General features: G+C 41.1%; 1 protein-coding gene across 1 annotated transcript in view; it reads left to right on the top strand.

Moving 5' to 3' along the window:
• ASTN1 (astrotactin 1) overlaps positions 1 to 15,621 on the top strand; it is a 328,148-nt gene continuing 312,527 nt past the window's right edge. Inside the window, exon 1 of the mRNA XM_007165368.2 lies at positions 1 to 408. Coding sequence (XP_007165430.2) covers positions 126 to 408 — 283 coding nt within the window. The 5' untranslated portion in view covers positions 1 to 125. The remainder of the gene's footprint in view (positions 409 to 15,621) is intronic.

Below are 15,621 nucleotides of genomic sequence, written 5' to 3'. Positions count from 1 at the left end.
GAGCTTTCCCGGCTCCACATCTCCTCCCCAACGTCCCCCGCCTCCCGCGCTCGCTCGCTCGCTCCCTCCCGCTCGCTGCCTCCCCCACCGTCGCGGCGCTGGGAGGAAGGCGGCCGGGGCTCAAGATGGCTTTAGCCGGGCTCTGCGCCCTGCTCGCCTGCTGCTGGGGGCCGGCGACGGTGCTGGCCACGGCCGCGGGCGACGTGGATCCTTCCAAGGAGCTGGAGTGCAAGCTCAAGAGCATCACGGTGTCGGCGCTGCCTTTCCTGCGCGAGAACGACCTGAGTATCATGCACAGCCCCTCGGCCTCCGAGCCCAAGCTCCTCTTCTCGGTACGCAACGACTTCCCGGGAGAAATGGTCGTGGTGGACGACCTGGAGAACACGGAGCTGCCCTACTTCGTGCTGGGTGAGTCCCGGGGGAGGTCGAGGCGCTGGCCCGGCGCCCTCACCCCCCCACTCGGGCTCGCTCTCCACACCCACTCGCCGGCGACCTCCCCTCCCCCACTCCTACCTCCCTGGATCCGCCCCATTCCCAGACCATTCTCCATACCGACTTGCAGACTGGCGCCTCGGTGCACCTGACCTCTCCCCAAATCCGACCCGAAAGCTGGGCCTTCCACCTCCCCTCAGCCGCCCTGCCCCAAAGGAACAGGTTGCAGGAGTCTCTCTGAAACCTTTCCCAGCCTTGACCTCCCAGCTTTCATTCAGAAGCACGTTGACAGGGCACTTCTTGGCAGCTCCCAGCTCACCTCCCAGAACCCCTTTTCCCACTCCCAGGCCACATGCTCAGTTCTTTGCTTCACACCCCCTGGGCCCCCATCCCCACCCACAGCATCCCCTGGGGGAGTTAGAAATAGGTCTCCAGTGCCCACCTAGCCAGGTATGTGCAGGCCAGATTGCACTAGCTGAATCTCCAGTATTCACTCACTGAGAGCTCTTTTTCTGTCACCAGGTTGCTGATACTCTCTGACCTTCTTTCAGAACAGAAGTTTCCTACACCCCTGGTGTCCATCCTGGCAAGTCCTACCTCCATGCTTACATGTAACAGACATCTCCTTACAGACACCTCCACATCTCCAATTCCTTGGATGAACAAATCATCCAACTGTAGTCTGTTAACACTGGCATCTTTGTTCTCCAGCTCCCTTAGATAGTTAGGCATTCCTGCACAAAGAATAGCCTCCCTGGCCAAGAAGCTCTTCCTTCCTTTGTTTTTTTATTTACATCTCTCTCTTGGTATCCCTATTTTAATTTCCTTAGGCCACAAAACTCCTTCAGATACTGGAACTTCTACATCACTTCTAATCCACCCCTCTTTTTTCACTTCCAAGCTGCAAAGAGACTGTAGTCCTGCTCCAGCATCTTGCAAAGTACCGCAGGTTCATGTGACTTTGTTGACCAAAATTTCCTTCACTTCTCCATGTGCAGATCCATCTCACCCTGCTGTGCACGCCCACCGTGCGATCCATTTCTTTAGTGCTGCTATGAATCGTTCTTATTTTGCCCAGGAGAGAGTTAAAATATAACAAGTAAGTTTCTAGATCCAAGAAAAAAAAGTGAAAATGTCCAGGAAGCTGTTTCATCTATTGACTGCCCGACCAACTAAAGTTCACTTTGTAGGCACATGGCTTCCTGATGGCCGTATGTAGGTTAAAACCCCAAATGGAATGCTATTTCACATCCTCTTCGTGCTCTTTCCTTATGAAACATAAAACATTAAGAAGTGGATGAGTAAACCCCCACTCTCCAGCCCCTATGGAAAAACAATTTCAAAAATTGCCTGGTCCTTTGAAAAGTTGGTTCACAGTTCCTGGAGGACAGCTCAGTAGACCCCATTAAGCCCAACCTACAGCCTTGATGGCATTATTTAGTTTTGCATTAAAAATGTACTAATAACACAATAAAAACTGGGGACAGGCTGGGAGTGCTGACATTGTGGATACGCTCTTGATTAAAATGTGTAATTGCTGGGTTATTCGGTGGATGTAAATTTTGAGTTGAAGTCATGCTGATGTGCAAGTACAATCTGTTCATCGTCATGTGTAAGAATAAGTATAGGGAATTATATGTTTCTAAAGAGCCTATTTTGGGCTCTACATGCAGTGTTTACTGTGCATGAAGAGGGACATGTGTGGTGCATGAAACAAAGAAGATTGGACTAACAGGTATTCAAAATTCCAGTTCCTTTTTTGCAGAATCCCAAAGCAGGGCCTAAAGCCATGATGTGGCTACTAGGGTCCAATGTGCACAGCAAAAGCCCAGATGTTAAAGAATGGCTTTCCTGCACCTCTGTGCAAAGCTGCCCACTGCAGCACCCTGCTGGAGTTGCTATGGTAACCTCCTGCAACTTGGCATTTACACACAGGAGCAGACACACTCTCTCATTTCAGGGCCAGATGCATTTGCTCAATGCATTGATTGTCCCCTGTCCTCCCAGTAAATGGGGTATGTTCAGAACCAGAGATGTGCTGGTACCTTCCCTTTTGGCCCAGTATTCCCAGGGGGAGTAGGAGTGAATCTCAGCTTGGGTAGTGGGGCAAAGCTGGGCAGAAAGGGAAAGGAGTCCAAGTTCATGGAAGTCAAGGGTGGTTGCTTTTGAAGTTAACTTTTGTTGTCCTGGATCCTGTAACTCGTGGCCAACAGTAAGGTCTGTAGTGACTGATTTAGAGGTTTCCCTACTCCTACCTCTAGAACCTGGTTTACTTAATCCACCCCCTAGAGGAATTTGAATCAATCAGTCCTGGGAATTTACTGAGCATTTACCTGCTTGACACTCTTAGGCGCTTTTAGGATACGAAGTTAAAAACAATAAAAGGCTTCTGCCCTCAGAGCTGTGAGTAATAACACCTGATTGTGTGGCAAGGTTGTCAAGGGCTGTAGGAATGTGGAGGAAGGAGATACTTGCATGGCAAGAGCAGACTCCATGGAAGATATGGGCTTGACTAGGGGCCTTGACCAAAATCAGATCCTTTTGTCTCCAGGATCAAGTCCTACACCTCAGTGAGGCAAACAAGTGTCTTCTCCTTCTGACTATAGCCTTCTCCAGCCTCTTATCTCTACAAGCCTGCCATGGCTTTCAGGACTCTTTCAAGACTTTGCACGTGCTCTTCCCTCTGCCTAGAATGGTCTTCCCCGCTCCTCCACTTGGCAGCCATTCATTCTTCCTTCTATACCCTGCACACATAGGCATCTCTCTATGAAGCCTTCCCTACCCCCACCAAAGTAGTTTGAGTTCATTCATCCCTCTTCGGTGCTCTTTGCGTGGATTAAAAAAAATAAACACACACACACAAATGAACAAAATCAAAGATAGGTTAGATTTGGTTTGGCCTAGGAAGGGTGAAGCCATTTGAGGTCATGGAAAGGATGAGCCAAGGTTGGTGGTAGGAATGAATGTGGGACTAGCATGCTTATGGCACGGTACAGAGATTAGCCTGGTGGTCTGAGAGTACAGAGGACTCTGCCTGGCTCTGTAGGGCGGGACATGGCTCACCACTTAAAAGCCTAGCAGGAGACAGCTGACTTGACAGAGAAAGCACTGAAGCCTGACTCGCAGAGGCTATCTCAGCCTTCAAAATTGTTGTCAATTCTGCTTGTAGGATAACTCTGAGGGGCAGTGGAGGGGGTGGCATTATCTCCTGTTCTCTGAAGTAGGATTTGCAAATTCTGGTGAAAGGGCCATATGTAACTTTCAGATGTGTTTTGTTTGGCTACACGTAGTTTTGAATTTCAATGTTCTTAGTCAAGTCATACCATCTCTAGATTGCCATACTTCCTATGAATGTTGATTATACTATGGCTGAACCTCTTCTTTATGGTTCTTATCTGGTACCTCTTAGCCAGGTAATCTAAACCCCTGTTTTCAGAAGTGTTGTAAAACTTTCTATAATATGGGAAAATAACTGCAATTCCTAACTCAAAATATTTAGATACATAGGCCTTATTACCCTCTCAGGAGAATATAAAATTTTGCTGAACTAGCCAATTAAAATTTCATATCTTAACTAAAATTTTGTGTCTCATCTTTGAAAACAGTAGACTTTCCTGCTTTGGTGGCATATTTGATTTTGAGACAACTGGTTACCCTGAAGTATGGCTTCTGCACTGAAGTGTGGTTTTCTGTGCTGTGAATAGAACATATTTATCAGTCTCATTATTTTTTGAAGGAGATGCTCCTCTGTTTCAGACCCAGCTATTAAGCGTGTGTAAAACTTAGTGAAGAAAGCTATTTCTCCTGTGCCTTGGAGTTTAGCTTTAGCTGTCATTGATTGAAGAAGGTACACCTGAAGATAAATCAGTCAGCCTGCAGAGATATAGTGAGTTCCCCCATGCAAGGTGCTATTTAAGGTGTCTGGAGCAGGCCAGCGTGGTGGTTAAAAGAACAGGCTTTGAAGACAGATCTGGTGTCAACTCCAGACTTTCCATTTATTCCAACAGTGGAGAAAAGTAAGGCTGGAGAGGTTAAGTAACTTACTGAGGGTTACATAGCTGACGATTGATGGATCTGTAACTTGAACTCAGGTCAATATGACATTTAAGTCTTTCTCTTATTTGCTATTTCATAGGCTTAAAAGTTTTCAAAATCTGTTCTTTTTCATGGTTGAATAAAAGGAGCCCTGGCAATGGTTAGAATAGGGAAAACACACTCAGTTTGTATAAAGGAGTCCTTTTTGGTTTCTATGTAAATACCTTTTGAACATCCTTGTCCATCAAGCGATTTCTCACTTAAGCCTTAATACAGAAGAGGGTGAACTTCACAGGAAATATTTACCTAAGTAGGTATACTTACCTAAGCAGAATTGGGGAATCCTTACTTCATTCATAGTTTCCAGGTCTGGGTAGCCATGTTTTGTGGCGTGTTACGGCACCCACAGCCATGATGAACAAAGTAGGGTACATGGGGATTAAGATAACATGTTCAGTGCTCTTCTGAGAAGGGCCCCACAGAAATGCAAACTGGGAAGCCCAGACAGCAGGTTCTGCTGGGAAATGGAGCCATCCGGAAGGCACTGTGGTTTCAGCTTCTTGACAAAGTCCACTGAAGTTTGTATCAGGGGATCTTATGCATAGAATTCACTGTCAGAGCCCAGAGGCACTGCTGAAATAGCAGTTACTGAGCTTTTTGATTGGCTTCAAATATAACATTAGACATAGTTTGCTACTTACCATTGAGCTTTGCCTAATAGGAAGCATCCTAGTTTTTTCCCCCACATATCCCTCCATCTCCCCATTCAAGAAGAAACTTTAAAATTTGTTTCTTTTCCTTCCTTTTGCTCTTTGCTACAGTGAGCTGCCTAGGTTAACAGCAAACAAATTCATATAGAGTGGCAGCCCCATCCAAGACATGGGAGGGTGATTAGTAGCAACTTTAAGGTAGGGTCTTCAGCACTTATATAACTCATACTAGCAGAATGCACTAATTTAGAGTATTGAGAGAGTTGTTATTTACTATTTCTCTACAGAACTGTAGATTTTACATCAAAAGAATTTTAAATGCAAGAGTGATGAATTTTACATTTCAAATGCTCTTCTAGATATACTGATATGGTTTGAATTCAAGTTTTTGAAGGAAAAGTGAAATAGAAGCTTAATTTCTTTATATATCTTTGGAGGCAAGATTGAGGTCTTGTTTTACAGTATATATATATATATATATATATATACACACACACACACACACACACACACATATATGTGTATATATATATATGTGTGTGTGTGTGTATATATGTATTTTTTTCTTTCTTTGTTTCTTTTTAAGGAATGTAATTAAACCTAAAGTCTAGTAGTTTCTCAGATTAAGGCCAGTTTACGAACAGAACGTGGCACCTTTTCAGCAGGGATATGCCAAGACTTTCTTTCTTCACTTTTATACCAAGTTCAAATACATGCAAACAGATGTATTTTGCTCAAAAAAGGTCTATTTTGAGCAAGTTAATCTCCCAGGATAAGTTTAGGCCTATGGTGATTTTTAGCATACCACAATTTGGCATCTATCACCATTTTTTATTATAAATATGAAATAGTTAATAATTTATTTTTTAATCATATACGCTTTAAATACTGAGAGAAAAAAACAAAGTGCCTCTATTGATCTCCTAGTTTCCAAGGAGCAAAATTTGGAAAACTTAACTTGTTGCTGATGGCAATCTAAACTGACATGATGACTTCTGTAAAACAATTTGATATTATATAGTAAAGTTGAAAATATACATGCTTTATCACCAAGCAATTCCATTTCTAAGTATTTATTATATAGGAATTCTTACATCTATACACAAGAATATTTGTAGCAGCGTTGTTGGTAGTAGCAAAACCTGGAAGCAACGCAACACGATAATAGGAGGCTAGAAGTATACAGGTGTTATAGTTACCCAATGGAGTATTATCCAGCCATGAAAATAAATGTTACAGCTACATATACCAACATGGGTAAACCTCACAAATATATCATAAGTGAAAATAAGCACCTAACTTAAAAATACAAATGATACAATTTGATTTGTATAAAATTCAAAATAACAACATATTGTTTAAGGATACTTACCGATGTACAATTTGTATGAAAAACAAGGAAACAGAAAAGCACAAAGGATGGGTGTTACCTCCTGTGAAAATGTAAGATGATGTGAAGGAGGAGAGAAAAAAGAGGGCTTCAAACATTCTGGCAGTTCTTGATTTTTGTTTTTCTTCCTTTTTTGAAAAAGTAAACTTAATTTTTATAACAGTTTTAGATTTAGAGAAAAATTGTGAAGATAGCACAGAGAGTTTCCATATACCCTGCACCCAGTTTCTCCTGTTAACATCTTACATTAGTATGATACATTTATTACACATAAAGAACCAATATTGACATGTTACTATTAACTGACGTCTATACTTTATTCAGATTTCCTTAGTTTTTACCTAGTATCCTCTTTCTGTCCCAAGATCCCACCGGGATCCTATGTTACATTTAGTCATCACATCTCCTTAGGCACCTCTTGACTGTGAGAGTTTCTCAGACTTGTTTTTGATGACCTTAACAGTTTTAGGGGGTACTTGTCAGGTATTTTATAGAATGTCCCTCAGTTTGGATTCTTTTTTTTTTTCTTAATATCTTTATTGGAGTATAATTGCTTTACAATGTTGTGTTAGTTTCTGCTGTATAACAAAGTGAATCAGCTATACATAAACATATATCCTCATATTGTCTCCCTCTTGCGTCCCCCTCCCACCCTCCCATTCCCACCCCTCTAGGTGGTTGCAAAGCACTGAGCTGATCTCCCTGGGCTATGCAGCTGCTTCCCACTGGCTATCTATTTTATATTTGCTAGTGTATATATGTCAATGCTACTCTCTCACTTTGTCCCAGCTTACCCTTACCCCACCCCGTGTCCTCAAGTCCATTCTCTATGTCTGTGTCTTTTTTCCCAGCCTGCCCCTAGGTTCTTCAGAACGATTTTTTAGATTCCATATATATGTGTTAGCATACGGTACTTGTTTTTCTCTTTGTGACTTACTTCACTCTGTATGACAGACTCTAGGTCCATCCACCTCACTACAAATAACTCAATTTCGTTTCTTGTTATGACTGCGTAATATTCCATTTGTATATATGTGCCACATCTTCTTTACCCATTCATCTGTTGACTGACATTTAGGTTGCTTCCATGTCCTGGCTATTGTAAATAGAGCTGCAATGAACATTGTGGTATGTGACTCTTTTTGAATTATGGTTTTCTCAGGGTATATGCCCAGTAGTGAGATTGCTGGGTCATATGGTAATTCTATTTTTAGTTTTTTAAGGAACCTCCATACTGTTTTCCATAGTGGCTGTATCAATTTACATTCCCACCAACAGTGCAAGAGGGTCCCCTTTTCTCCACACCCTCTACAGCATGTATTGTTTGTAGATTTATTGATGATGGCCATTCTGACTGGTGTGAGGTGATACCTCATTGTAGTTTTGATTTGCATTTCTCTAATGATTAGTGATGTTGAGTATCCTTTCATGTGTTTGTTGGCAATCTGTATATCTTCTTGGGAGAAATGTCTATTTAGGTGTTCTGACCATTTTTGGATTGGGTTGTTTGTTTTATTGATATTGAGCTGCATGAGCTGTTTGTATATTTTGGAAATTAATCCTTTGTCAGTTGCTTCGTTTGCAAATATTTTCTCCCATTCTGAGGGGTGTCTTTTTGTCTTGTTTATGGTTTCCTTTGCTGTGCAAAAACCTTTTAGTTTCATTAGGTCCCATTTGTTTATTTTTGTTTTTATTTGAATTTCTCTAGGTGGTGGGTCAAAAAGGATCTTGCTGTGATGTATGTCATAGAGTGTTGTGCCTATGTTTTCCTCTAAGAGTTTTATAGTGTCTGGCCTTACATTTAGGTCTTTAATCCATTTTGAGTTTATTTTTGTGTATGGTGTTAGGGAGTGTTCTAATGTCATTCTTTTACATGTAGCTGTCCAGTTTTCCCAGCACCACTTATTGAAGAGGCTGTCTTTTCTCCATTGTGTATTCTTGTCCCCTTTCCCAAAGATAAGGTGACCATATGTGTGTGGGTTTCTCTCTGGGCTTTCTATCCTGTTTGATTGATCTGTATTTCTGTTTGTGCCACTACCATGCTGTCTTGATTACTGTAGCTTTGTAGCATAGTCTGAAGTCAGGGAGCCTGATTCCTCCAGCTTCGTTTTTCTTAATCAAGATTTCTTTGGCTATTTGGGGTCTTTTGTGTTTCTATACAAATTGTTAAATTTTTTGTTCTAGTTCTGTAAAAAATGCCATTGGTATTTTGATAGGGATTGCATGGAATCTGTAGATTGCTTTGGGTAGTAGAGTCATTTTCACAATGTCGATTCTTCCAATCCAAGAACATGGTATATCTCTCCATCTGTTTGTATCATCTTTAATTTCTTTCATCACTGTCTTATAGTTGTCTACATACAGGTCATTTGTCTCCTTAGGTTGGTTTATTCCTAGGTATTTTATTCTTTTTGTTGCAATGGTAAATGGGAGTGTTTCCTTAATTTCTCTTTCAGATTTTTCGTCATTAGTGTATAGGAATGCAAGAGATTTCTTTGCATTAATTTTGTATCCTGCTACTTTACCAAATTCATTGATTAGCTCTAGTAATTTTCTGGTAGCATCTTTAGGATTCCCTATGTATAGTGTCATGTCATCTGCAAACAGTGACAGCTTTACTTCTTCTTTTCCAATTGGATTCCTCTTGTTTCTTTTTCTTCTCTGATTGCTGTGGCTAAAACTTCCAAAGCTCTGTTGAATAATAGTGGTGAGAGTGGGCAACCTTGTCTTGTTCCTGATCTTAGTGGAAATGGTTTCAGTTTTTCACCATTGAGAATGATGTTGGCTGTGGGTTTCTCATATATGGCCTTTATTATGTTGAGGTAGTTTCCCTCTTTGCCTACTTTCTGGAGAGTTTTTATCATAAATGGGTGTTGAATTTTGTCAGAAGCTTTTTCTACATCTACTGAGATTATCATATGGTTTTTCTCCTTCAGTTTGTTAACATGGTGTATCACATTGATTGATTTGTGTGTATTGAAGAATCCTTACACTCCTGGGATAAACCCCAATTGGTGATGGTGTATGATCCTTTTAATGTGCTGTTGGATTCTGTTCGCTAGTTGTTTGGTGAGGATTTTTGCATCTATGTTCATCAGTGATATTGCCCTGTAGTTTTCTTTTTTTGTGACATCTTCATCTGGTTTTGCTATCAGGTTGATGGTGGCCTCGTAGAATGAGTTTGGGAGTGTTTCTCCCCCTGCTATATTTTCGAAGAGTTTGAGAAGGATAGTTGTTAGCTCTTCTCTAAATGATGGAGTTCGCCTGTGAAGCCTTCTGGTCCTGGGCTTTTGTTGTTGGAAGGTTTTTAATCACAGTTTCAATTTCAGTGCTTGTGACTGGTCTTTTTATATTTTCTATTTCTTCCTGGTTCAGTCTCGGAAGGTTGTACTTTTCTAAGCATTTGTCCATTGGTTCCAGGTTGTCCATTTTATTGGCATATAGTTGCTTGTAGTAATCTCTCATGATCCTTTGTATTTCTGCATTGTCAGTTGTTACTTCTCCTTTTTCATTTCTAATTCTGTTGATTTGAATATTCTCCCTTTTTTTCTTGATGAATCTGGCTAATGGTTTATCAATTTTATTTATCTTCTAAAAGAACCAGCTTTTAGTTTTATTGACCTTTGCTTTTGTTTTCTTCATTTCTTTTTCACTGACCTCTGATCTGATATTTATGCTTTCCTTCTGGTAACTTTGGGGGTTTTTTTGTTCTTCTTTCTCTAATTGCTTTAGGTGTAAGCTTAGGTTGTTTATGTGAGATTTTCCTTGTTTCTTGAGGTAGGATTGTTTTGCTCTAAATTTCCCTCTTAGAACTGCTTTTGCTGCATCCCATAGGTTTTTGGCCAACGTGTTTCATTGCCATTTGTTTCTAGGTATTTTTTGATTTCCTCTTTTATTTCTTCAGTGACCTCTTGGTTATTTAGTAGCGTATTGTTTAGCCTACTTTTGTTTGTAATTTTTACCGTTTTCTTCCTGTAATTAATATCTCATAGCGTTGTGGTCAGAAAAGGTGCTTGATATGATTTCAATTTTCTTAAATTTACGAAGGCTTGATTTGTTACCCAATATATGATATATCTTGGAGAATGTTGCATGAGCAATGAGAAGAAAGTGTATTCTGTTGTTTTTGGATGGAATGTCCTATAAATATCAATTAAGTCCATCTTGTCTAATGTGTCATTTAAAGCTTGTGTTTCCTAATTTATTTTAATTTTGGTTGATCTGTCCATTGGTGAAAGTGGGGTGTTAAAGTCCCCTACTATGATTGTGTTACTGTCAATTTCCCCTTTTATGGCTGTTAGTATTTGCCTTTCGTATTGAGGTGCTCCTCTGTTGGGTGTGTAAGTATTTACAATTGTTATATCTTCTTTTTGGATTGATCCCTTGATCATTATGAAGTCCTTCTTTGTCTCTTGTAATAATCTTTATTTTAAAGTCTATTTTGTCTAGTATGAGAATTGCTACTCCAGCTCTCTTTTGATTTTCATTTGCATGGAATATCTTTTTTCCATCCCCTCACTTTCAGTCTGTATGTGTCCCTAGGTCTGAAGTGGGTTCCTTGTAGACAGCATGTATACGGGTCCTTTTTTGTGTCCATTCAGCCAGTGTATGACTTTTGGTTGGAGCATTTAATCCATTTACATTTAAGGTAATTATCAATATTTATGTTCCTATTGACCATTTTCTTAATTGTTTTGGGTTTGTTATTGTAGGTCTTTTCCTTCTCCTGTGTTTCCTGCCTAGAGAAGTTCCTTTAGCATTTGTTGTAAAGCTGGTTTGGTGGTGCTGAATTCTCTTAGTTTTTGGTAGTCTGTAAGGGTTTTAATTTCTCTGTCAAATCTGAATGAGATCCTTGCTGGGGAGAGTCATCTTGGTTGTAGGTTTTCCCCTTTCATCACTTTAAATATGTCCTGCCACTCCCTTCTGGCTTGCAGAGTTTCTGCTGAAAGATCAGCTGTTAACCTTATGGGGATTCCCTTGTATATTATCTGTTGCTTTTCCCTTGCTGCTTTTAGTATTTTTCCTTTGTATTTAATTTTTGATAGTTTGATTAACATGTATCTTGGCATGTTACTTCTTGGATTTATCCTGTATGGGACTCTCTGCACTTTCTGGAGTTGGTTGACTATTTCCTTTCCCATATTAGGGAAGTTTTCAACTATAATCTCTTCAAATATTTTCAGACCCTTTCTTTTTCTCTTCTTCTTCTGGGACCCTTATAATTCGAATGTTGGTACATTTAATGTTATCCCAGAGGTCTCTGAGACTGTCCTCAATTCTTTTTTCTTTATTCTGATCTGTGGTAATTATTTCCACTATTTTATCTTCCAGGTCACTTATCCATTCTTCTTCCTCAGTTATTCTGCTATTGATTCCTTCTAGAGAATTTTTCATTTCATTTACTGTGTTGTTCATCATTGTTTGTTTGCTCTTTACTTCTTCTAGGTTCTTGTTAAACGTTTCTTATATTTTCTCCATTCTAGTTCCATGATTTTGGAGCATCTTTACTATCATTACTCTGAATTCTTTTTCAGGTAGACTGCCTATTTCCTCTTCCTTTGTTTGGTCTGGTAGGTTTTTACCATGCTCCTTCATCTGCTGCATATTTCTCTGTCTTCTCATTTTGCTTATCTTACTGTGTTTGGGGTCTCCTTTTTGCAGGCTGCAGGTTTGTAGTTCCCATTGTTTTTGGTGTCTGCCCCCAGTGGGTAAGGTTGGTTCGGTGGGTTTTGTATGCTTCCTGGTCGAGTGGACTGGTGCCTGTGTTCTGATGGATGAAGCTGGATCTTGTCTTTCTGGTGGTCAGGACTGTGTCTGGTGGTGTGTTTTGGGGTGTTTGTGAACTTAGTATGATTTAGGCTGCATCTCTGCTAATGGGTGGGGTTGTGTTCCTGTCTTGCTAGGTGTTTTGCATGAGGCATGCAGCACTGGAGCTATTTGGCCGTTGGGTGGAGGTAGGTCTTAACATCGAGACGGAGATTTCTGGGAGAGGTCTCGCCGATTGATATTACATGGGGCCAGGAGGTCTTTGGTGGTCCAATGTCCTGAACTTGGCTCTCCCACCTCAGATGCTTAGGCCTGACATCAGGCCAGAGCACCAAGACCCTGTCAGCCATACATCTCAGAAGAAAAGGGTGAAAATAAAAAAGGAAAAAAATTAAAATTAAAATTAAAAAAATTTTAAATTATTAACATAAAAAAAATACTTAAAAAAAAGAGCAACCAAACCATTAAACAAATCCACCAATGATAAGAAGCCCTAAAAACTAAACTAAGATAAACATAAAAATCTGAAACAAATCAGGCGCAGATGGCAAACCCCAAGTCTACAGTTGCTCCCAAAGTCCACCGCCTCAGTTTTGGGATGATATGTTGTCTATTCAGGTATTCCAAGATGCAGTGTACATCAAGTTGATTGTGGGGATTTAATTCACTGTTCCTGAGGCTGCTGGGAGAAATTTCCCTTTCTCTTCTTTGTTCACACAGCTCCTGGGGTTCAGCTTTGGGTTTGGCCCCACCTCTGCGTGTAGGTCACCCTCTGGCATCTTTTCTCCACTCAGACAAGAGGGGGTTCAAGCAGCGGCTGTTTAGGGGGCTCTTGTTCCCTCAGGCTGTGGGGAGGGAGGGGTACTGTAGTCATAACTGGAATGCGGGGTGAGCCTGTAGCGGCAGAGGCTGGCGTGACGTTGCAACAGCCTGAGGCATGCCATGTGTTCTCCCAGGGAATTTGTCCCTGGATCATGGGCCCCTGGCAGTGGCGGGCTGCACAGGCTCCTGGAGGGGGGCAGGGGTGTTTGGATAGTGACTTATGCTTGCACACAGGATTCTTGGTGGCTGCAGCAGCGTTAGAGTTTCATGCCCATCTCTGGGGTCCGTGCTGATAGCTGTGGCTCATGCCCGTCTCTGGAGCTTGTTTAGGCGGTGCTCTGCTTTCTGTGGGCAAGCGGGGACGGAATCCCCTCTCCTCACGCACCCCAAAACAATGGTCTGTTGCCACTTTGGCAGGTCCAGACTTTTTCCCGGACACCCTCCCAGCTAGCTGTGGCACACTAGCCCCCTCAGGCTGTCACACAGTGAACCCCAGTCCTGTCCCTGGGATCTGACCTCCGAAGCCCAAACCTCATCTCCCAGCCCCCACCTGCCCCAGTGGGTGAGCGGACAAGCGTCTCAGGCTGGTGAGTGCTGGTCGGCACTGATCCTCTGTGCAGGAATCTCTCCGCTTTGTCCTCTGCACCCCTGTTGTTGCGGTCTCCTCCGTGGCTCCAAAGCTTCCCCCTACCCCACCCCCCGTCTCCACCAGTGAAGGGGCTTTCTAGTGAGTGGAAACTTTTCCTCCTTCACAGCTCCCTCCCAGAGGTGCAAGTCCCATCCCTATTCTTTTGTTTCTGTTTTTTCTTTTTTCTTTTTGCCCTACCCAGGTACATGGGGATTTTCTCACCTTTTGGGAAGTCTGAGGTCTTCTGCCAGTGTTCAGTAGGTGTTCTGTAGGAGTTGTTCCACTTGTAGATGTATCTTTGATGTATTTGTGGAGAGGAAATTGATCTCCATGTCTTACTCCTCCGCCATCTTGAAGGTCCCCCTTCCACTCATTTTCTTAGATACTTAGTTACTTAGGTCAGCATCTTTACCCCCTCACCCCTCAGTGAAGTTGCTTCATGTATTTAAGATACAGTTAGTGTTTTGTCACTTTCTGCATTCCATCCTGGAATCACCCAACCTCCTAAATGTTTTCTTTTCTCTTAATTTGTAAACTTCAATGTTGGCTCTTTGTGCTCTAAAGTTCTATGGGTTTTTAACAAATATACACTGTCATATATCCACAGTTATATTATCATACAAAATAGTTTTACTGCCCTACAAAATTCTTCACTCTTCACCTATTCAACCCTTTCTTCATTACTCCAAACTCTGGCAACTGCTGAGCTTTTACTCTCACTATTGTTTTGCCTCTTCCAGAATGTCATGTAGTTGGAATTACACAGTATGTGGCCTTTTCAGACTTGCCCCTTTCACTTAGCGTTATGCATTTACGATTCATTCATATGTTTTTTTATGGCTTGTTAGCTCATTTGTTTTAGTGCTGAATAATATTATATGGTGTGGATGTACCACAGTTTGTTTATCCATTCACCTATTGAAAGACATATTGGTTGCTTCCAGTTTTTAACAATTAAGAATAATAGTGCTATAAATATTAGCATATGTCTTTTTTGTGTGCTGGCATTTTTGTTTTGTTTTGTTTTTGTAATCTCAGTGGAGAGGTTTGAGTTAATCATACACCTGAATCCAAAATATATTTTATCATAGGTCTGTGAAAGCCCTCCTCCTTCCAGTGGCTCACTTGTTTGTTTGTTTCTCTTTATCCTTACCTCCAATTTCCAGCTGCCCTTCCTCACAGGCCAACATTCTAATTTTTTCAATGTGTATCTTTTTTTTAAACATGTTCTTGTGAAATGTGAATAGTTTTTTGTGTGCTCATGTTATTTTTACTTTAACTAAATGGTGATGTGATTTAATGACATTCTGATTCTTACTGTTTTCAGCCAGCACTCTATTTTAAAATCCACTCATGTTACTATGTGTGAATATAGCCCAACACTGTACTGTCCAATTAAATTTCTGCAGTAATGATAACGTTCTATATTTGCCTTATTCAATATGGTAGTCCCTAGCCACATGTGGCTCTTTCGCACTTGAAATTTAGCTAGTGCTGCTAAGGAACCAAATTTTTTCTTTAAAAAAAACTAAGTAATTAACGTTTAAATAACCTCGTGTGGCTAGTGGCTATGATGTTGAAAGTGCATATATAGAACGTTTCCACCATTGCAGAAAGAATGACTGGACAGAGAAGGTCTAGCACTCCATGATGGGCATCTTCCCCTTTTTACCAATCCATTCAGTGATGTATGCCTAGATTGCCTCCAGCTCCACATCCCTATAAATAATGCTGCAATAACCATTTTTATACATATTTCCTCAAGGATCATTGTGAAAGTTTCTCTGGGATATACAGCAGAAGTAGAATTGCTGGTTCATAAAGATTATGTACCCTTA

The sequence above is a fragment of the Balaenoptera acutorostrata genome, chromosome 1, assembly GCF_949987535.1.
Source record: "Balaenoptera acutorostrata chromosome 1, mBalAcu1.1, whole genome shotgun sequence".
Classification (NCBI taxonomy): domain Eukaryota; kingdom Metazoa; phylum Chordata; class Mammalia; order Artiodactyla; family Balaenopteridae; genus Balaenoptera; species Balaenoptera acutorostrata.
The sequence above is the reverse complement of the archived record's forward strand: the minus strand, read 5'-3'. Positions and strand labels throughout refer to the sequence as shown.